The sequence below is a fragment of the Salmo trutta genome, chromosome 16 (assembly GCF_901001165.1).
Source record: "Salmo trutta chromosome 16, fSalTru1.1, whole genome shotgun sequence".
Taxonomy (NCBI): domain Eukaryota; kingdom Metazoa; phylum Chordata; class Actinopteri; order Salmoniformes; family Salmonidae; genus Salmo; species Salmo trutta.
In genome coordinates, this window is record NC_042972.1 from 42616683 (window position 1) to 42640012 (window position 23330).

The 23330-nt window shown below is 42.5% G+C and overlaps 1 protein-coding gene across 1 annotated transcript; it reads left to right on the top strand.

Annotated features, from left to right (window-relative positions):
• Positions 1-179: 179 nt before the first annotated feature.
• Positions 180-21835, top strand: LOC115150776 (monocarboxylate transporter 2). Its single transcript, XM_029694444.1, has 5 exons — positions 180-434; positions 5057-5277; positions 10889-11032; positions 16068-16910; positions 20635-21835. The coding sequence occupies exons 2-5, from the start codon at positions 5061-5063 to the stop codon at positions 20907-20909; spliced, it is 1479 nt and encodes a 492-aa protein (XP_029550304.1). The 5' UTR covers positions 180-434; positions 5057-5060; the 3' UTR covers positions 20910-21835.
• The last annotated feature ends 1495 nt before the right edge of the window (positions 21836-23330 follow it).

A 23330-nucleotide genomic window follows, 5' to 3' on the forward strand; every position in this document is an offset into this window, starting at 1 on the left:
AAAAAAAAAAAAAAATGCATCGTAGGGAATGTTTCATAAGCAAGCATTTCACTGAGGTCTACACCAGTTGAATTCGGAGCATGTGATGAATACAAAACAATTTGGTACCTTTTCAATAGTTAACTTTAACTTTTGTAACAAATATACCTAGCACGTTGACACGACGTCACTGAGTAGGGACATTCTAGTGACCTGGGTAGTGAAAGATGGGACCATCAGTCGGTTTGCATAAAATATTAAAAACGACCAGAATCGATTGCCTAGTAAATCAAATTCATAGCCTTTTGGGTAGAAGACTTCGAATTCAATGAACCACCAGGGGGAAATGAGGCGACACGTGTCTAAAAGCTTCTGAAAAGTACTATCAATTTGTTTCAGAAACTTTCGGGGTTGTCCTGAGTTTAAGTGCTGGGCTTTGCATTTTCGTGGTCAAGGTAAGATTGTTTTATTTATGTCTCGCACCCAATATGTTCAACGCTTCAACTTGTGTTGTATGTGTGCACTCAAGAGCCGGATATCCACGTGTACCAACCAAATTTGAGGCTTCCTGAATTTGTTGGGTGTATCGCAAGTGGTCATTATGCTAGCTCCTTAAAATGAAAACACGTTCTTTGGATTTTTAAATTGACTCCATATGTAGGATCTGGCGAGGTGATGCAGCTTCACAAGCAAACCGCTAAAACGTATAGTTTACGTTCTTTTGTGCGTCTCATCAGGTAGTCTTGATGCAACTATCGTACAACGGCTAGTTTGAATTACTTAAACAAAACTTAGCCATGATCAGCCTGGTCTCAGACTAGACATAACATGGTAAACGTAAATCTCGCGCACTCAAATTAGTGAGCTTGGTATGGTTACATAGGACAGATGGTTACTTAAGGCAAAAACACACGTAGGATGGTTGGTGTGGGTGAATAGGGCAAACGTCTAGCAACCCAAAGGTTGTGACTTCGTTTCTCATCCCGGACAATTTTAGCTAATTTGCAAATGTTCAACTACTTACTATGTTAGCTAACCCTTCCCCTTAACTTCACCCTTTAACTTAACTACTAAATGTCACCCTAAACCCTAGCTTAGCTAACATTAGCCAACCAGCTAAAGTTCACCTAGCAAATTCGTGACATATTGTGACATATTGTACCAATTGTAATTCATAACATATCATATGAAATGACTGATGGACATCTACAAATGTGTACATGCCTTACGAAACATTATACTAAATGGAGAGTCACTGATGTATGTACAGAATAATACAAAATGCTTTGAGACCAGGTTGAAATGATTGACACAGCAACATAAAAACATGGACCCTATGAGTTTGAGTCTAACAAGCAGAATAAACAAATCAATTGGAATTACACCATCTACAACAATACAGCAGATATTGAAAGTCTATTTACTAATGGGCATTTCCATGTTTAAGGACCCATGAGCACCAACATGTGAAGTTCATAGGAGCATGTTAAATGTGGTTTCAAATGAAAGCTAGAAGTCTATATTTTTGAGAATTTAAGGCATATATACATTTTTCAACTATTTTCTATCCTAAATGTTAGGAATAGGTTAAAGGGCTCGTACATGCTGACCGCGTGCGCAAGCGTTGCAAAATAAATGTATACAAACATGTTATTCAATTATTGCACACACACTGCTCACACGCGTCAACAGGCGTCTGCGTAGCCAGGAACTAAAATAGAATTTGGTTGAATTTGTGATGCTTGATCCACTGCAAGTTCTGCCTTTCCCATCTCCTCATATCAAATTGGTCACATACACGTTTAGCAGATATTATTGTGGGTGTAGTGAAATGCTTGTGTTTCTCGCTCCAACAGTGCAGTAATATCAAACAATTTCACAACAATACACACAAATATAAAGTGAAGGAATGGAATTAAGAATCTATAAATATTTGGACGCGCAATGTCAGAGCGGCATAGACTAAGATACAGTGGAATAGAATACAGTATATACATATGAGATGAGTAATGCAAAATATGTTAACATTATTAAAGTGACTGGTGTTCCATTATTAAAGTGGCCAGTGATTTCAAGTCTATGTATATAGGGCAGCAGCCTCTAATGTGCTAATGATGGCTCTTTAACAGTCTGATAGTCTTGAGATTGAAAAACAGCTTCTACCTCTTGTTCCCAGCTTTGATGCACCTGTACTGACCTCGCCTTCTGGATGATATCAGGGTGAACAGGCAGTGGCTCGGGTGGTTGTTGTCCTTGATGATCTTTTTGGCCTTCCTGTGACATCTAGTGCTGTAGGTGTCCTGGAGGAGAGGTAGTTTGCCCCCAGTGATGCGTTGGGCAGACCTCACCACCCTCTGGAGAGCCCTGCGGTTGGGGGCGGTGCAGTTGCCGTACCAGGCGGTGATACAGGATGCTCTCGATTGTGCATCTGTAAAAGTTTGTGAGTGTTTTAGGTGACAAGCCAAATTTCTTCAGCCTCCTGACGTTGAAGAGGCGCTGTTGCGCCGCCTTCACCACACTGTCTGTGTGGGTGGACCATTTCAGTTTCTCAGTGATGTGTACACAGAGGAACTTGAAGCTTTCCACCTTCTCCACTGCGGTCCTGTCGATGTGGATGGGGGGGTGCTCCCTCTGCTGTTTCCTGAAGTCCACGATCAGCTCCTTTGTTTTGTTGACGTTGAGTGAGAGGTTATTTTCCTGGCACCACACTTACAGGGCCCTCACCTCCTCCCTGTAGGCCGTCTCGTTGTTGTTGGTAATCAGGCCTACTACTGTTGTCGTCTGCAAACTTGACGATTGAGTTGGAGGCGTGCGTGGCCACGCAGTCATGGGTGAACAGGGAGTACAGGAGGCTGAGCACGCACTAAGTGTGCAACAATTAAAATATTAATTAGGCCTTAATCTATTGATTTTGCATTATTTGGAATACAAATATGCATCTGTTGGTGACACATACCTTAAAAAAAAAGTTAGGGGAGTGGATCAGAAAACCAGTCAGTATTTGGTGTGACCACCATTTGCCTCATGCAGCGCGACACATCTCCTTCACATAGAGTTGATCAGGCTGTTAATTGTGGCCTGTGAAATATTGTCCCACTCCTCTTCAATGGCGGTGTGAAGTTGCTGGATATTGGAGAGAACTGGAACACGCTTTCGTACACGTCGATCCAGAGCATCCCAAACATGCTGCCTGTCCTCCTGAACGATTAAAATAAAACCTTGATTGTTTGGATGAGGTAGGCCTACAGTCATCTTCAGCAGCCTTGGTCAGGTCTTGCAGGGTCTTTCACTTCAAGTTTTGTATTGGTGTGTTGACTTTGCAGGTTCTTCAAGAGATTGGAAGTTGTGTTTCTAGCATTGGAGAGGTGTTTCACACCTGGGCACAGTTTACATTTTGGAGTTCTATTCTTGTCGTTTTCTCCTACCAAATCAAAATAATGTGTGTAACATGAATAACCGATTTCAAACACTTCCGTATAAAGCCTAACCCTAGGCAGCAAGATGCAGCCACTGGTCAACGAGTACTTCCACGCTGGGAAAGTCGAATTGCAGAAGCATCTAAAATATTTTTATCTCCCCACTAAAGGTGTGTGTGTGTAAACATTCTCTCTGTCTCTCGCTGTCTCCCCCCTCCCCCCGACCAAATCTGAACCAATCATATACGTCTATGTGTCACAAATTGGGAGAGTACAGTAAAGTTACAAGGTTTCAAGTACGGTTCAGCACAGTACTTTATATATTCAGTAGCGCTATACAAATGAAAGGTATTATTTTTTATAACCATAATTATGCATTTCTGTGTAGCACAGATCAGGGACTAATGATGAAATGCCATTATTGCAGTTCTGTTACTGGGTATAAATCTACTTCACTTACTGTAGTTCATAACCACAATAGAGGTTCTTAAACCCAAGGTGTCATTATAATAGCTGACATCCCATTCTTTCTGCAGACATATTTGAATCTTAATTCTGAGCAGATTTTCCATCGTTTTTTTAAAACCATGTTCACATAAATAACTGAGGGAGATTTTACAGAAATTCAGTTACTAAACGTTGCATCTGTTCTTCGAGTAAATGTGTTTTTGTAAAATGTTCCGTGTAAATTGTTAAGTATTCATTTAGCATAGAAATGTATGGTTTGTTAAACTTTGAAATCAATAGTTTTTGTTTGGCATATATTTTCATGTGAAAAATCTGAAAAAAAGTGCAATTTCTATTCAACATTTTCATTTGGAACAAGGAGTAAAAATATGTGTAGCATGAGCCTATGCATCAAAGGTTTTATTGTATAGCCCATGGCTACTCAAATACTATTTGGGAAGGTCCGGTCACGCAAAAGTCCAGATGGATTTGTCATTTAATTGTGTAGTAACAACACTCCACCTCGCAACCCATGAAACCCCAAACTGTTCACACCTCTCTTGGCAGATACATTTTTTTTTAAAGCTAATTTCTTGCAATTCTACAAATTTTGCCATGGGGCATAGAGAACCTTTTGACGTTTTAAAGCTAATTGTCTGCAGTTCATGACCTGTCTTATGTGTTTATATGATAGCTGAGTGTCTCAAAAAAGTCAGTGGGGCCTCCCTGGGGGTTGAGGCCTCAACGCACGTAATCAGGCCATGATAACTAGCCTACAAGAGTTCAATATGTTAGCCTAACTCACCTACCTAGCTTATATGTTGATCAACTGGACATTTCTGACAGGTTATAAATAGCTCTTGAAGGTCTCAGTTAATGACATAACAGGAAAACTGCCCATACACTCAACAGCATTAAGTTGAAATCGTGACTGACTTGAAACTAATCAAATCACGAAAGAGGTTAGGCCTGTATGCTCCTTTCTGTGACAGCAGTAACTTGTCACTTTAAATGTGTGTAAATACCAAACAGAGACAATACCTGGGTCAAACAATTATGGTTTGGGGAAATAAAGTGATGATTTGACTGTTTTTCTCTCTGTAGTGATTTGTCTGTGTATTTAAAAAAGGTATATTCAAGATCATGTTTTTGCTGTCATGAAACACTTTGACCCGGAGTGTGAACTTCATCATCATCCTCTCCTCTATCGACAGAAACATGTCCCCTGCACCAGAATCTCCTCTGGGGTACATCCCTCCGGACGGGGGCTGGGGCTGGGTCGTGGTGTTTGGGGCCTTCATCTCCATTGGCTTCTCGTATGCCTTCCCCAAAGCCCTCACAGTCTTCTTCAAAGACATCCAGCTGATCTTCGGTGCCTCCTACAGCCAGATAGCATGGATCTCCTCCATTATGCTGGCAGCCATGTATGCCGGTGGTGAGTAGGCATGCATGTAATCAAGCAGCTTTGAGCCAGCATCAAGTCACATGAGGACCACAATGCACAGATTGTATTAAGGGATGCATGTCTTGTATGGAGCTTTGCAGTTGCTTGTTTTTTTCATCCCCAAATTGGTGGCCTGTATCTTGCATGTGAGGACTGAGTGTAGTAGCTGGAACTAATCAAGAAGAATGAGTACTACTGTGTTCAAATGACTATGACAGCCTAAGAAGTGAAGTCTTTTTGCAGTCATCAGACTTCTCTAAAATTAGATGTTATTATCCCTGAATAATACATACAGTGGGGAGAACAAGTATTTGATACACTGCCGATTTTGCAGGTTTTCCTACTTACAAAGCATGTAGAGGTCTGTAATTTTTATCATTGGTACACTTCAACTGTGAGAGACGGAATCTAAAACAAAAATCCAGAAAATCACATTGTATGATTTTTAAGTTTCTTGTTCTCCCCACTGTATGTTTGTAGTTTATTTAGTCACCATTCTGTATACTTCGGCCCCTCTTTGGACACTGTGTTAACTAACCTCCAGCCGAGCTTCAATGCCATACAACTCTCCTTCCGTGGCCTCCAACTGCTCTTAAACGCAAGTAAAACTAAATGCATGCTATTCAATCGATCACTGCCCGCACCTGCTCGCCCATCCAGCATCACTACTCTGGACGGCTCTGACTTAGAATATGTGGACAACTACAAATACCTGGGTGTCTGGTTAGACTGTAAGCTCTCCTTCCAGACTCACATTAAGCATCTCCAATCCATAATTAAACCTAGAATCGGCTTCCTATTTCGCAACAAAGCATCCTTCACTCATGCTGCCAAACATACCCTCGTAAAACTGACCATCCTACCGATCCTCAACTTCGGTGATGTCATCTATAAAATAGCCTCCAACACTCTACTCAACAAACTGGATGCAGTCTATCACAGTGCCATCCGTTTTGTCACCAAAGCCCCATACACTACCCACCATTGCGACCTGTACGTTCTCGTTGGTTGGCCCTCGCTTCATACTCGTCGCCAAACCCACTGACTACAGGTCATCTACAAGTCTCTGCTAGGTAAAGCTTCACCTTATCTCAGCTCACTGGTCACCATAGCAGCACCCACTCGTAGCACGCGCTCCAGCAGGTATATCTCACTGGTCACCCCCAAAGCCAATTCCTCCTTTGGTCGTCTTTCCTTCCAGTTCTCTGCTGCCAATGACTGGAACGAACTGCAAAAATCTCTGAAGCTGGAGACTCATGTCTCCCTCACTAGCTTTAAGCACCAGCAGTCAGAGCAGCTCACAGATCACTGCACCTGTACATAGCCCATCTATCTACCTACCTCATCCCCATACTGTATTTATTTATCTTGATCCTTTGCATCCCAGTATCTCTACTTGCACATTCATCTTCTGCACATCTACCATTTGTGTTTTAATTGCTATATTGTAATTACTTCACCACCATGGCCTATTTATTGCCTTAACTTACCTACCTCATTTGCACTCACTGTATATAGACTTTTTGTTTTCTTTTGTTCTACTGTATTATTGACTGTATGTTTTGTTTATTCCATGTGTAACTGTGTTGTATGTGTCAAATTGCTATGCTTTATCTTGGCCAGGTCGCAGTTGCAAATGAGAACTTGTTCTCAACTAGCTTACCTGGTTAAATAAAGGTGAAATACATTATATATATAGCCTACTACTACATTTTCTTCAACTAGTAGACTTACTAAATTTGTATATGTGTGTGTGTATATATATATATATATATATATATATATATATATATATATACATACATACATACAAATTTAGTAAGTCTACTAGTTGAAGAAAATGTAGTAGTAGGCTATTTGAGATGAAAGCCATCAATTGCAACCGACTTTATCATGCTGATAGAGTAAGCATAGAATAAGAAGCTTGCTGTCTTCCTTTACTCTAATGAGCTTTGACAAAGCAACCTCTCATTTTGGAAACCCGTAAATATATTGAATTAAAGAAACTCGTTGACCAGTGGCTACATCTTGCTGCCTAATGTTAGGCTTTATATGGAAGGGTTTGGCATAGGTTATTCATGTGATTTTACACCTGACACGAATTTGGGTATTTAAACAAAGCCACTCTTTCACTTATGAATGGGGCCGTGAGGCGGCGGGGGATTCACCCTGGGGCATGTTCAGTTGGCCATCATGAGTGTTGATCCAGGGCACAAGTATATAGACTGTCTGTCAGTTGAAAACGTTGTTTTTTGTTTTGTTTACCCTTGCTCTGTTTGCATCAGCATTTATACTCACAATTGTCAGTCTGTGCCGCAAGCCTTGATGGGACCTGGTGTGATGAATGACCAACATGAGTGTTCCATGTCACAATAAGAAAAAACTACCGTCTTAGAAATCACTGTTGTTACTCAACGCCTGGGCCTGAATTTATTAACGATAAGGCACCTTACATGACTCATTAGATGACACTGAGATATTATAATAGAATGATCCAATTGAAGTTTGAGATAAATCAATCAGTGGCTGCAAGGTTAAAAGATGACAGGGCGCCTGACTCACCTGCAGTCACCAGCACAGAGAATCCTGTGAAGTATTCCTGTTCTCAATGGCGGAGGCACATGGCTTTATCATATTGTCCTTGGCTCAGCTTTTGCAATGTCACCCAGTTGAAAAAAGACAAGGAGAATATATCAGTCATGGGTTCAGCACATTTGGGCCTTGCACCAAGTCCCTATGGGACAAACGGGACAGCATTTCAGGGAACCTATGACTTAGGGAGCCAGAGTGATAAAGTTATAATGGGAGAGAAAATTGTGATGTCTGGGATGTAACCCCAAAGTAACACAGGAACTGGGAGGATGTGATCTATGCAATACATACCACTAGTCCCTATCCTCACTGGGTTTTGCTAGGCTGGATGAATCTGTTCTAGCAAGGGCACTGCTCAGATTACATGTCTTTTTTTTGTTGTAGATTGGTACATGCACAAGTGTATTTTTTTATATCTATGCTGCCACTACTAAACATTGCATTTTTCAACAATGAAAATAGGGAAAAAAGACTAGATATGGTGTACTTCTGCTGGACCTGTGGGAGGGGATGAGAAGCAGGGTTTGATTAAAAAACAAAGGGAAATAAAATGAGAATTTGATTTATTCTTTGAACCTGTGTAGCGTACAGCTGCTTTTACATGAAGTATTACGCCAAGGTCATTGTCAGAATATACAGTGCATTTGGAAAGTATTCAGTCCCCTTGACCTTTCCCACATTTTGTTACGTTACAGCCTTATTCTGAAATGGATTTAAAAATAAATGTCCCTCATCAATCTCCACACAATACCCTATAATGACAAAGCTAAAATAGTTTTTTAGAATTTTTTGCAATTTTATTAAAAATAAAAAACATACCTTATTTACAGAGGTATTCAGACCATTTGCTATGGCACTCGAAATTGAGCTCCAGTGCATCCTGTTTCCATTGATCATCCTTGAGATGTTTCTACAACTGTGGTAAATTCAATTGATTGGACATGATATGAAAAGGCACACACCTGTCTATATAAGTGCCCACCGTTGACAGTACATGTCAGAGCAAAAACCAAGCCATGAGGTCGAAGGAATTGTCTGTAGAGCTCCGAGACAGGATTGTGTCAAGGCACAGATCTGGGGAACAGTACCAAAACATTTCTACAGCATTGAAGGTCCCCAAGAACACAGTGGCCTCCATCATTCTTAAATGGAAGAAGTTGTGAACCACCAAGACTTCCTAGAGCTGGCCGCCTGGCCAAGCTGAGCAATCAGGGGAGAAGGGCCTTGGTCAGGGAGGTGACCAAGAACCCGATGGTCACTCTAACAGAGCTCCAGAGTTCCTCTGTGGAGATGGGAGAACCTTCCAGAAGGACAACCATCTCTGCAACACTCCACCAATCAGGTCTTTATGGTAGAGTGGCCAGACTGAAGCCCCTCCTCGGTAAAAGGCACATGAAAGCCTGCTTGGAGTTTGCCAAAATACACCTAAAGGACTCTCAGACCATGAGAAACAAGATTATCTGGTCTGAATTTGGCTTGAATTCCAAGCGTCACGTCTGGAGGAAACCTGGCACCATCCCTACAGTGAAGCATGGTGGTGGCAGCATCAGGCTGTGGGGATGTTTTTTCTGCGGCTGGGACTGGTAGACTAGTCAGGATCGAGGGAAAGATGAACGGAGCAAAGTACAGAGAGATCCTTGATGAATACCTGCTCCAGAGCACTCAGGACCTTAGACTGGGGTGAAGGTTCACCTTCCAACAGGACAATGACCCTAGGCACACAGCCAAGACAATGCAGGAGTGGTTCGGGACAAGTCTTTGAATGTCCTTGAGTGGCCCAGCCAGAGCCCGGACTTGAACTAGATCGAACATCTATGGAGAGACCTGAAAATAGCTGTGCAGCGACTTTCCCAATCCAACCTGCCAGAGCTTGAAGATCTGCAGAGAAGAATGGGAGAAACTCCCCAAATACAGATGTGCCAAGCTTGTAGAGTCATACCCAAGAAGACTCAAAACTGTAATCACTGCCAAAGGTGCTTCAACAAAGTACTGAGTAAAGGGTCTGAATACTTATGTAAAAGTGATATAAGTTTTTTTATTTGTAATGAATTTTAAAAATTGTCTAACTGTTTTGCTTTGTCATTATTGGGTATTGTGTGTAGATTGATGAGGGGGAAAAAACTATTTAATACATTTTTGAATAAGGCTGTAACGTTACAAACTGTGCATAAGGTCAAGGGGTCTCAATACTTTCCGAATGCACTGTATACTAGACGTGATAAAATATATATATCTTTTTTTTGTTTGCATAAATCACGAGCTATGGAAGTAAACAACAATTATTTTAAATGTGTTCTTTTAACACGTAATCAATTTTGGAGAATGGATACAGAGTGGTAAAAATAACACCATTATTTTATTCAGATTAATCATCAGTCGTAAACTTGCGATTGAAATAGCCTCTGTCTGCCAAACTAATCCGCTTATTTTTTTACTAGGAATTTTCAATTATCACCCTCCTTGCAGATTGTCATTCTAGCACTGACTAGAAAGGCAGCTTGTTGAGATTTCAATAATCGTGGCAGCCTACATATTTTCTTGATTGATGCTCCCTCTTTTTTTATTTTATTTAATGAATTGCGGGGAATGATTTAGCGTTGTGTGATGCTAAAGGACTGTTCTACGTGTTCTCTGTGGCAGGGTTATGAATGAAGGATAAAGAGAGACCGAATATAGAAGGCTCTTTAATTACTGATTGATCACTCACACTAGCTGTTTTTGCAGGAACATTGTCAGGAGAAATGCTCATGAGTCACTGGCTTGCTTTGCTTATGTAGATAAGATAACTATTTAGAACATCAGATACCCCTTCACGCCCGTTTAGACATGAGTTACTATATATGGATATTTGACCGGCAGTGCGTTAGGGGTAATGAATAGGGATGAAGGGTTAGGTTTTGGTAGAGATCTACCGGTCGGTTGTCAACTGCCTATCCATGACCTCAATGCTGTATGAACCTAAGACCGACACGTTCTCTCCTCTCTACTCTCTCACTCTTTTCCTTTGCAGGACCTATCAGCAGTATTCTGGTGAATCGCTATGGAAGCCGGCCTGTGGTCATAGCTGGTGGAGTGATGTGTGGCGTTGCTATGGTAACTGCTTCTTTCGGCAATACCATTACGCATTTGTACATATGCGTAGGAATCATTGGAGGTACCCACTCATTTCATACGTTTGATTGACGTGGATTGTTTTGTGATTTTATGTTTATGTGTGCGCCAAATCATACTCAACAGAAACAAAAATCACTTGTTTTTAACTGAATTTAATAATAATTTCTGTAGGCCTAATTCACAAGTTTACTGTATGCTCTAAATGTGTGAACCTAAATAATTCTAATTGTTGGTCCTATTGAAGATAATGTAGTTGATTAATTATACCTAAAACACACCGTTAGATATAAGGGTTCAGGAAAGACATCTGGGACGATGTGTTGTGTAAATGAACCAGTCTCGACACGGGCTTAGACTTGTTTACCCTGCCGATAGACCAGCCCTGGCGGTGTTCCTATGAGGCTACACATCCTCTCTGGGTGGCCCTGGTCTCCCTGGCTGGGCTGGGCTGGCGTGCTGTCTGTCTGGGTTCAGGCCGGGGAGTCTCAGCCTCTGGGTTGTGGCCGGTGCACTGGACGGGGGGGGGGGGCAGCGCAGGTGTAATTAGAATGGTGCCATTCTGGTTCCAGGAGAGCACGGTTTACCAGGGCCCCCTGTTCTCTCCCACAGGCTCCCGTCCTGGCTCCCTCATGGTAGTGGCTGCCAACCGCCACCCAGCGAGACTCATTAACCAGCCACTGAGCTGCAGGCCTGGAGGATTAATAGAGGGAGGAGGGATTTGTGTTGTGTTCTATCCTCTCCTCATTGCCCTGGCCCACTGAGACACACCAGGCTAAGACACACATCCCTCTCTCACATACACGTACAATGCCTTCAGAAAGTATTTACACCCCATTAACTTTTTCAAAATATTGTTGTGTTACAGCGTACACACAATACCCCATAATGTTAAAGTGGAATTATGTTTTTAGAAATGTTTACAAATTTCAAAAATTCAATTGTGTCTTCAGGCAATAAGTATTCAACCCCTTTGTTATGGCAGCCTAAATAAGTTCATGAGTAAACATTTGCTTAACAAGTCACAAAATAAGTTGCATGGAGTAACTCTGTGTGCAATAATAGTGTTTAACATGATTTTTGAAGGACTACCTCATCTCTGTACCCCACACATACAAAGTGAAGTTATTCATTACACTTTGGATGGTGAATCAATACACCCAGTCACTACAAAGATACAGGCGTCCTTCCTAAATCAGTTGCCGGAGAAGAACGAAACCTCTTCAGGCATTTCACCACGGGATCACTGTAGTTACTCAAGAATACTAAACTAAATGACAGTGAACAGAAGGAATCCTGCACAGAATTCAAATATTCCAAAACATCCTTCTTCTTTGCAATAAGGCACTAAAGTAAAACTGCAAAAAATGTGGCAAAGAAATGTACTTTTTGTCCAGAATACAAAGTGTTGTGTTTGGGGCAAATCCAACACTTCACTGAGTACCACTCTTCATATTTTAAAGTATGGTGGTGGCTACATCATGTTATGGGTATGCTTGTCATCAGCAAGGACTAGGGAGTTTTTTTAGGATACAAGAAAAAGTAAATAGAGCTTAGCACTGGCAAGATCCTAGAGGAAATCCTGGTTCAGTCTGCTTTCCAACAGACACTGGGAGACATTCACCTTTCAGCAGGACAATAACCTAAAACACAAGACCAAATATACACTGGAGTTGCTTACCAAGATTATTATTATTATAATAATATATTTTTTTACCTTAATTTAACCAGGAAGGGCTCATTGAGAACCTGGTCCTGGCCAAGATAGGCAGCACCAAGTCATTACACCATTACAGACTGACAACATGAAAAACTACACGCAATCTAGTAAAAACCATAGAAGTCACAGGAGTGTAATGAAATCATAAAACAGCAAATTAAAAACATTCACAGTCAAGTTTAAAACTATTTTGTAAGGAGTTCCATAAAAGCCCTTTTACCAAATTCAGTTTGGACATTTGGAACAGTTAGCAGGATAAAGTCTTGCGAACGAAGAGAGTACCCACCTCATTTCTGAAGAATAAAAATGCCCAAATAAAATGGTAATAAACCCAAAATGGCTTTGTAAATAAAGGTATACCAGTGACTGAGCCTACGAGTGACTAGAGAAGATCAGCCAACCCCTGTATATAAGGGAGTGACTAGAGAATGCCAGCCAACCCTGGTATATAAGGGAGTGACTAGAGAAGATCAGCCAACCCTGGTATATAAGGGAGTGACTAGAGAATGCCAGCCAACCCTGGTATATAAGGGAGTGACTAGAGAATGCCAGCCAACCCTGGTATATAAGGGAGTGACTAGAGAATGCCAGCCAACCCTGGTATATAAGGGAGTGACTAGAGAATGCCAGCCAACCCTGGTATATAAGGGAGTGACTAGAGAAGATCAGCCAACCCTGGTATATAAGGGAGTGACTAGAGAATGCCAGCCAACTCGGGTATATAAGGGAGTGACTAGAGAATGCCAGCCAACCCTGGTATATAAGGGAGTGACTAGAGAATGCCAGCCAACTCGGGTATATAAGGGAGTGACTAGAGAATGCCAGCCAACCCTGGTATATAAGGGAGTGACTAGAGAATGCCAGCCAACCCTGGTATATAAGGGAGTGACTAGAGAATGCCAGCCAACCCTGGTATATAAGGGAGTGACTAGAGAATGCCAGCCAACCCTGGTATATAAGGGAGTGACTAGAGAATGCCAGCCAACTCGGGTATATAAGGGAGTGACTAGAGAATGCCAGCCAACTCTGGTATATAAGGGAGTGACTAGAGAATGCCAGCCAACCCTGGTATATAAGGGAGTGACTAGAGAAGATCAGCCAACCCTGGTATATAAGGGAGTGACTAGAGAAGATCAGCCAACCCTGGTATATAAGGGAGTGACTAGAGAATGCCAGCCAACCCTGGTATATAAGGGAGTGACTAGAGAATGCCAGCCAACCCTGGTATATAAGGGAGTGACTAGAGAAGATCAGCCAACCCTGGTATATAAGGGAGAGACTAGAGAATGCCAGCCAACTCGGGTATATAAGGGAGTGACTAGAGAATGCCAGCCAACCCTGGTATATAAGGGAGTGACTAGAGAATGCCAGCCAACTCTGGTATATAAGGGAGTGACTAGAGAAGATCAGCCAACCCTGGTATATAAGGGAGTGACTAGAGAATGCCAGCCAACCCTGGTATATAAGGGAGTGACTAGAGAATGCCAGCCAACCCTGGTATATAAGGGAGTGACTAGAGAATGCCAGCCAACCCTGGTATATAAGGGAGTGACTAGAGAATGCCAGCCAACCCTGGTATATAAGGGAGTGACTAGAGAAGATCAGCCAACCCTGGTATATAAGGGAGTGACTAGAGAAGATCAGCCAACCCTGGTATATAAGGGAGTGACTAGAGAAGATCAGCCAACCCTGGTATATAAGGGAGTGACTAGAGAATGCCAGCCAACCCTGGTATATAAGGGAGTGACTAGAGAAGATCAGCCAACCCTGGTATATAAGGGAGTGACTAGAGAATGCCAGCCAACTCGGGTATATAAGGGAGTGACTAGAGAATGCCAGCCAACCCTGGTATATAAGGGAGTGACTAGAGAATGCCAGCCAACTCGGGTATATAAGGGAGTGACTAGAGAATGCCAGCCAACCCTGGTATATAAGGGAGTGACTAGAGAATGCCAGCCAACCCTGGTATATAAGGGAGTGACTAGAGAATGCCAGCCAACCCTGGTATATAAGGGAGTGACTAGAGAATGCCAGCCAACCCTGGTATATAAGGGAGTGACTAGAGAATGCCAGCCAACCCTGGTATATAAGGGAGTGACTAGAGAATGCCAGCCAACCCTGGTATATAAGGGAGTGACTAGAGAATGCCAGCCAACCCTGGTATATAAGGGAGTGACTAGAGAATGCCAGCCAACCCTGGTATATAAGGGAGTGACTAGAGAATGCCAGCCAACCCTGGTATATAAGGTGCAGTGGTGCATAAGGGGTTTTGCAGTTTTAAAATACATCTCAATGCTCCATCATAAAGGGTGTCAATTGATCTCAAACACTGAGCAGAAGCATTCATATATAAAATATCACTATTGAATGTTCCTGAGTGGCCTAGTTACAGTTTTTACTTAAATCTGCTTAAAAATCTATGGCAAGACTGGAAAATGTATGTCTAGCAATGATCAATAACCAACTTGACAGAGCTTAAAGATAAAAATATTGTACAATCCAGGTGTGCAAAGTTCTTACACAGAAATACTCACAGCTGTAATTGCTGTCAATGGTGATTCTAACATGTTTTGACTCAGGGGTGTGAATACTTATGTCAATTATATATTATTTCTGTATGCAACAGCCAGTTAAGTTGAAGAGATTTTCTCCCTCTGTACCATCTCAAAGAGACAAATAACAAATACAAGGAGTATTTATTTCTAATCATTGTACTTTAAAGAGCATCCCAATTCAATCAAGTTGAAACAGAGATAATTGTTGACCAAAACTCTTAAAACAATGAAGATGAAAACTAATCAAAATCCCCTGTGGAGCTGGGATATCTACCTTGCATGAAGTCTTGTGTTAGCATGTACTTTTCAATCAAGGAAGAATGCATACTGAGAACTATTTATATCTGTGAACTAAAATAAGGCTTTGGAAGTTGTGTAGCTCAGTGGGCATTGTTCAGTGGGGGATTGTGAGCAGCAGACATTTAGCAGTCGTTAGAATGATGGAATGGTTCAGTCGAGGTTGCTACCTGGAGCTCTTCATCTTAAAGTGGAGACTCATTTAGAGAATAAGATGCTCATTTACAGGCTGAAATGTTACTAAATTGGATTTTGGGGAAAGGAGGTGGTAGTGAATGAATTACCTGGAGTCTCTAATTTGCCATTAAAATGTAGAAAAAAATTCAGAAAATGTTCCAGCTTCCTTAAATGAGATTTTAGTTGGCAATGTGAAATGAGATGGAACCTTAATGTGCACAAAGTAGAATGGTCTTAATTTAATCCTGTAGTACCAGTCGTTTTAAATTGTATCCTCTGAAAATGTGACATGTGAACGTAACTACTCTCCTCTCTTGTATTTTCTGCAGGGTTTGGACTCTCCTTTAACCTCCAGCCGTCCCTCACCATTATTGGGAAGTACTTCCAGGTCAAGAGGCCATTAGCCAATGGGCTGGCCATGGCAGGAAGTCCAGTCTTCCTCTGTACCTTAGCACCTCTCAACCAGTTCCTGTTTAACCACTTTGGCTGGAGGGGCAGTTTCTTCATCCTGGGAGCTCTGCTGCTCAACTGCTGTGTTGCCGGCTCTCTCATGAGGCCCATTTGTCCAAAGCCAACTGGAGGCCAACTCAAGCAGACAAACGGATTCCTGAAGAAACCTCCCACGGACCAGTCTGAGGCCCAGGTGAATGGACACAACACACAGCTTGAGAAAGGCTGTATGGAAAACTTCAACAAGTTTCTGGACCTCTCACTCTTCAAGCACAGGGGCTTTCTGATCTACATCTTAGGGAACACAATGATGTTCTTTGGTTTCTTCGCCCCTGTAGTGTTCCTAGCCCCGTACGCCCGGAGCCATGGCTTTGATGAGTACTCCTCCGCCTTCCTCCTCTCCATCATGGGCTTCGTGGACATGTTTGCCAGGCCGGGGACTGGGCTGATAGCTAACACTAAGTGGATCAGGCCCAGGATCCAGTACTTCTTCAGCTTTGCCATCATTTATAATGGTATGTGCCACCTGTTGTGCCCCTTGGCCAGCGGGTACTGGGGGCTGGCGGCCTACTCGGTGTTCTTTGGCATAGCGTTTGGCATGGTGTGTGCCCTGCTGTTTGAGACACTCATGGACCTGGTGGGGCCTCAGCGGTTCTCCAGTGCAGTGGGACTGGCCACCATCATAGAGTGCGGCCCCGTGCTCCTGGGACCACCTATAGGAGGTAAGCCTACACACTGAACACAGCCCACAGTCCCCCTCCTTCTCCAAAGTCAATACACATACAGCTCATAGACAGCTAACAGCTTTAGCCAACAGAACCTATTGACAAAAGGACAAGCACTATTTAACTAGTCACCATTTTCCCTCCAGTTCCTCTAAGATCACCTCTCCATTGTCATTGAGTACATGGCTGTCAGTACTATCCCAGCATTACACATGCACTTGAGAGAAGGTGAAGTCCTACTTTAGAAGACGTTGGGTAAAAAAAAAAGAATTTATTTGAAGCAGAAAAGGCAGCTAGTTGGTTGTTGCTCTCTTTCTCACTCTGTTCCTCTGTCACGGCCGTATGCTGCATGCTGTATGGTGGTGGAGTGGAGCCCAACTTCTTTCCAGGGTGTCATTATTGTAAGACATTCCAGTAGAATTGGATTATCATCGGTGAGCAGGGCGGCCTGGAGCACACGGCCCTCCTAGAGAAAAGCAGTAATTGGTCACGGTTATTTACTGCTGTAAATAAGCCGGGCTGCTCCGGCTTTCAGGGCACGCCCGCTAGAGGATTCATCCTCCACGCAAATTATGGAACATTTTTCGGAGCTAAGAAGCCGTAAGGGTAATGACGGTCTCTCTGCGACTCTTTCGCTGTCTATTTTCCCTTCTCTCTTTACCAGGTCCCCTCGGCCTAGAGTACAAGGCCATTAGACCTCTACTATCACTGGCTGCAAACAGAAGCTTGGAGAGTTAGTTATTGGAGTTACAGAAACCTTTGACCATTGCAGTGTTCCCAACTTAATTTGATTAGCTGACGATACGGTCATGGAAAATTAAAAATGCACTGTAAGCGATTGACTCTAACCCCAAATCCTAATTAGCAAGCACAATCTAGTACACTTTACTATTAAAACAATGTCATAGATCTCTCTCTGGTTCTAAGGTTTCAGAGGAGGCATTTCCACATAATAGCTTACTACTGATTAGGAATCATTGTGTAAGGTTATTCTGACAGGACCATTTGCTTTCATGCTTTTTTTGTGTGTTATCAAAAAGGGATAGTTCTCCCCCTTATTTCCCTGAAATTGCCAGGGATAGAACAACTTTTCAAAACGTGATCTTCTACAGTCAACGTTGATGTTTAGCACAGAAAGAACTAACAATGTTAACATTCTTTGCTCAGCCCAAACTGTTAAATAACACATTTCCATGGAAGTGAACTTGCTTATGGTCTTTGAACCACCTGTGGGCTTCATCTGACATAATACAAATGTTCTCCTCATGGAGTCCCTCTCATTTCAGTCTCTGAAATGGTAGAACACGCTTCTCTTCCCCAGACAAACTGGTGTTCTGCCTAGCCCATTGCCAGGTGTCAGTGTGCAGCGGTAGGATGGAGTCAGGCGCAGGACACAGAACTGAGTAAAAGACGTACTTTACTCAAAGAAACAACAATAATTTCCACGCAGGGAAAAACACACCAGCGCACAGAAGTCTAGAACACTTAACAACAAACAAACACGCACAAAACCATGTGGGAACCAGAGGGTTAAATAGGGATTAAATTCTAACGTAATGGGAATCAGGTGTGTACAATCAAGACAAAACAAATGGAAAAAGAAACGTAGATCAGTGGCAGCTAGAAAGCTGGTGATGTCGACCGCCGAACGCCACCCGAACGAGGAGAGGCACCAACTTCGGCGGAAGTAGTGACATCCATAGAGATCCTATGGTCTTGTCTGGCAGGTAAAAGTAGGATCCCATTTGTTGTCATTCCTAATATCTCTCTCATCTGCAGAGTTTTAAGGAGGTGTAAATGTATAGCCCTCCTGGTTGTTTTGTGCGACCCCGTTCTGAGGTGCTCTTTTAATGGAGGTAAATGCATCTCTCTGCACGTTGAGCATTCTTCTCCAGAGGGCAGAGTCTTTACGTTTCCCATTACAAGTCTCCTCGTTACGGCCAGCCTCGTCGTGCTGCGCCGTGCCTCTGTCCTAACCTGGGGGTCAGCCTAATTAGGAGGAAGTGATGTAATTGGTGTAATTATCCTTTTGCTTTCTGTGTTTAATGGAATCTCAGTTCAGACTTCACTTCACTCATCGGACTCCCGTAACTTGGCCATAATGAAGCCATGAATATGCATTTAGAAAAGAGGTGACTATGCCAGATGGACTTAATTACCGTTCAGCCAATCAAGGGCTGCCTTAATTAGGGTGACGGTTATCTGCATATGCCCACAGGACAGAACACCCTCAATCAGACCATGGCCCTGATGCTGATTTATACTGGACCATGGGCAAAGTGACCCCCCACCTCACACACACACACACACACACACACACACACACACACACACACACACACACACACACACACACACACACACACACACGAGAGAGAGAGATAAATGAATGGCCCCATCCATATCAGCTTCATTGAAAATTTACTCATTAAGAACAGTCTTTTAATTGGTTTACCTAACCTGAAAACTGCCCCTCCATTTAACAATCCAACTTTGTGTTTATGTATAGTGGGTGTTTAGTGTTGTTGATTATGTCAGACTCAGTAATTGACCATTAGTAACTGAAGTTTTCTGGACATCAGTCCATTACAGGTAAATACTCTTATAAAAGTTTGAAATGCAGAGGGCAATCAAATGCAATGTCTCCTTGCACAAACACATGGAAGTTAGATAAGATGCATAAAAAGTATGTGGGTAAATCATGTTGTGGTGCTCAGCTGTAAAAACTTTCTAAATGTATTCTTTGTGATTGAATTAGTTAATGACTGTAAACTCCCCATACAATAGCTTGGGATAGTACAGCTTGGGATAGTACAGCTTGGGATAGTACAGCTTGGGTTAGTACAGATTGGGATAGTACAGATTGGGATAGTACAGCTTGGGGTAGTACAGCTTGGGATAGTACAGCTTACGATAGTACAGCTTGGGATAGTACAGCTTGGGATAGTACAGCTTGGGATAGTACAGCATGGGATAGTACAGCTTGGGATAGTACAGCTTGGGATAGTACAGCTTGGGATAGTACAGCTTGGGGTAGTACAGCTTGGGATAGTACACCGTTGTCACAGATGATCTTCACCTTCATTAGTCAATTTAGCAGATCCGACAAACAGCTGACATGCATAACCCTGCAGAGTGTTATACAGTATACACAGACGGAGGGGTGGACAGACAGATAATTAGATACACACTGTGGAGGCTGAGTGAGATGGGGAGGACTGCAGAACGATCCAGGGGAGGATGGAGGCTCAAAAAGCTTATGGTTCCAATCTGATATAAACTACGTTTGTCACTTTTTTTCCTCTGAAGCGAGCTAGTTTTTGATCGTTTTCAGAATGGGCATGGCCACACTCCTGATTCGTTCTTGTGCAGCAGACAAAATTGCCTTCCCAGAGAGCAGTGTGGAGCGTGGCCAGGTGTAATGGCTCCATGTTATTTCCTGCATGTCTCCAGTAGGATCGTCCTATCTTCTTCTCTACAGAACAGAGTTTGAAAAGCACATTAAACCATACCCATGTTACACCTCCTGATTCACCTCGTGGAGCGAGATGGGGAAAGGCTTCCCTAAACCCATAACAACCTGTTGATGGAAAGATACTATAAGCAGGGGGGATTTTTGTGGCGATCTTGTCTAACTATACTTTCTATAACTGAACTTTTGATCGGAAAAAGGGAACAGAGACTTTGTTTAACCTTCCGTAACATTTCTGCTCCCCTGCAGGAGCCTTGGTGGACACCTTTGGTGACTACAAGTACCTGTACCTCATGTGTGGAGCGGTGATGGTGTTCGCAGGACTCTTCCTTTTTGTTATGAACGTCTACAACTACAGGATGCTGGAGCGGGAGAGGAGGCAGGAGGAGGGAGAGGTGAAGGAGGGCTGTGAGAGGCAGGACCAGGAGCAGGGTATGTGGCTGTGTGAGAGGGGAGAGGCTTCCTCTGAGGAAAGAGCAGAAGAGCCTGAGTCTACGAAGGACCAAGACACCCAGGGAGACTAAAACACGCTATCCATCACACCAGTGTTTACAAGCACACTATATTGATTTCAGTACATCAATGTATAGGCCTATCTCATATCCCCTCCACCCACACATACACACACATCCTATTTTATTCTGTTGTTTATGTTGGTTCCTGTTAATGTGTTAACTCTACTCCTAACCTTGGTGGAGTACACGCCTGTAGCTGTTTCACCATGCTGACAAAGGCTGTTTGGAGAGAACTACTTCTGACTGTATGAGATCAAATAGCAGTGTAATCCTTTCTGGAACATTATTTATTTGAGCAGCCAGGTGTGCCACTCCCCTGAGCAGTCCCAGCTAGTATCCAGTTTCTCGTGGTCAGGGACAACTCCAGGCTCTAGTAATTCATTCTAAACAAAGAACACCTAATAAATCTATGTAAAGTTACATCGAGTGTTACTCTGTGAATTATGACCGTTAAATACATACTTGATATCAATAATGAAACTGTGAACAAACATTTGCAGTTGAGAGGTTTGTCACACCCATAATGAGGATAATATTTCAGCCTTGTGGGCGTCATGAACATTTTACTCTTCTGCCTGTATTGATGTTACAATGAGTGGGTGAAGAATGCACTGTTACTGACATTATGATGTCATGTTATGCGTCTTGTTCATGATCCATTTTCACCTATATGACCAAAAGAAGTGTCTGCTTTAAAATGTTCCCAAACAGATCAAAGAATGAATGTAATGAAGCTGTAATGAAGTTTACAATGACAATGTAATTCATGTCTAGATTTGCTGTAGCTTTGCATAAACTGTTTGTTTTCTTTTAAAGATGGATTTATTGTTGTAAGGTACTAACTGGAACTCACTTTTAAATGCTGTATTTGAAGGGCTGTATTCGAAGTGAATATGATTGGGTAGAATACTCAGCAATAAATGCCATCATTCTTATTCAGTATTTGATTAGAATAATTTCAATAACAAAACAGCATATGAATTACAGTGCACCAGATGTAAAGTATACAATTCAGAATACTGTCTTTCTTAACTCTTTACATTTAGCTTACAGAAATATTGTAATGGATAATATTGTTTCTTGTAGTTTTACCACTACAATTCAGCTAAGACAAAAGCATGTCTGTGTAAAAATATTGCTGCATATTAACAGCAGGAGAGGAAAATTACATTCCAAGTGGCACAGAACTTGGTGTCAAAGCCAGATTTACCATGCAGCCATTAATGTTTGTAGCTGTGGCCAATTTTTCACACCAATTAGAAAGATGTGTAACAAGTTTGAAAATGTCAGCGCTAAGGGCATGACTAGCTAATGAAGCAAGGCCCGGATGTTCCACACTAGCGCTCTGAGCCGCATGAAGTCTCTGACACACTCAGCAAATCACTAAGCCAATAAATTAGAACCCGCACACTCACCAGCCCACAGCCCAGCCCAAGGTCCTGGGACATGGCAAGGTGGGGGATGCCCCAGAGACAAGTCGCTGAGTCTGAGATTCTTTTTCTTATTATAATATATTTCACCCCTCCACGCTGTTGACCCCCTACCCCAACCCTCATCTACCCCCTGTGTGTTCCCATAATGCCCCATGGTCATTGCCCTTCATGCTGTCTCTCAGAACAACTCTCTAGTCTCTGGTGGATCCACAGGGGTGGTTCAGTGACCAACCTTTCCATACAGGGTTGGTGGAAGACTTTTAGGGCATGCTGACGTGTTTGTTGTCCCTTTTTATTAGGTTTTATCTTCGCGGTGAAGGTATGAATGCATGATAATCGTGTCGTGAACCTGTGGTCCTTGAGAGGGAGCAATGTAGTGTACAAAACATTAGGAACACCTTCCTAATATTGTGTTGCACCCCCTTTTGTACACAGAACAACCTCAATAAGTCGGGGCATGGACTGCAAGGTGTCGAAAGCATTCCACAGGGATGCTGGCCCATGTTGACTCCAATGCTTCCCACAGTTGTGTCAAGTTCGCTGGATGTCCTTTGGCTGGTGGACCATTGTTGATACACACAGGAAACTGTTGAGTGTGAAAAACCCAGCAGTGTTGCAGTTCATAACACACTCAAACCAGTGCGCCTGGCACCTACTACCATACCATGTTCAAAAGCATTTACAGTGCATTTGGAAAGTATTCAGACCTGTTGACTTTTTCTACATTCTGTTACGTTACAGCCTTATTCTAAAATTGATTAAATAGTTTTTTCCCCCCCTTATTCAATCTACACACAATACCCCATAATGACAAAGGAAAAACAATTTGCAAAAAACAATATCACATTTACATAAGCATTCAGACCCTTTACTTAGTACTTTATTGAAGCACCTTTGGCAGCGATTACAGCCTCGAGCCTTCTTGGGTATGACGCTACAAGCTTGGCACACCTGTAGTTGTGGAGGTTCTCCCATTCTTCTCTGCAGATCCTCTCAA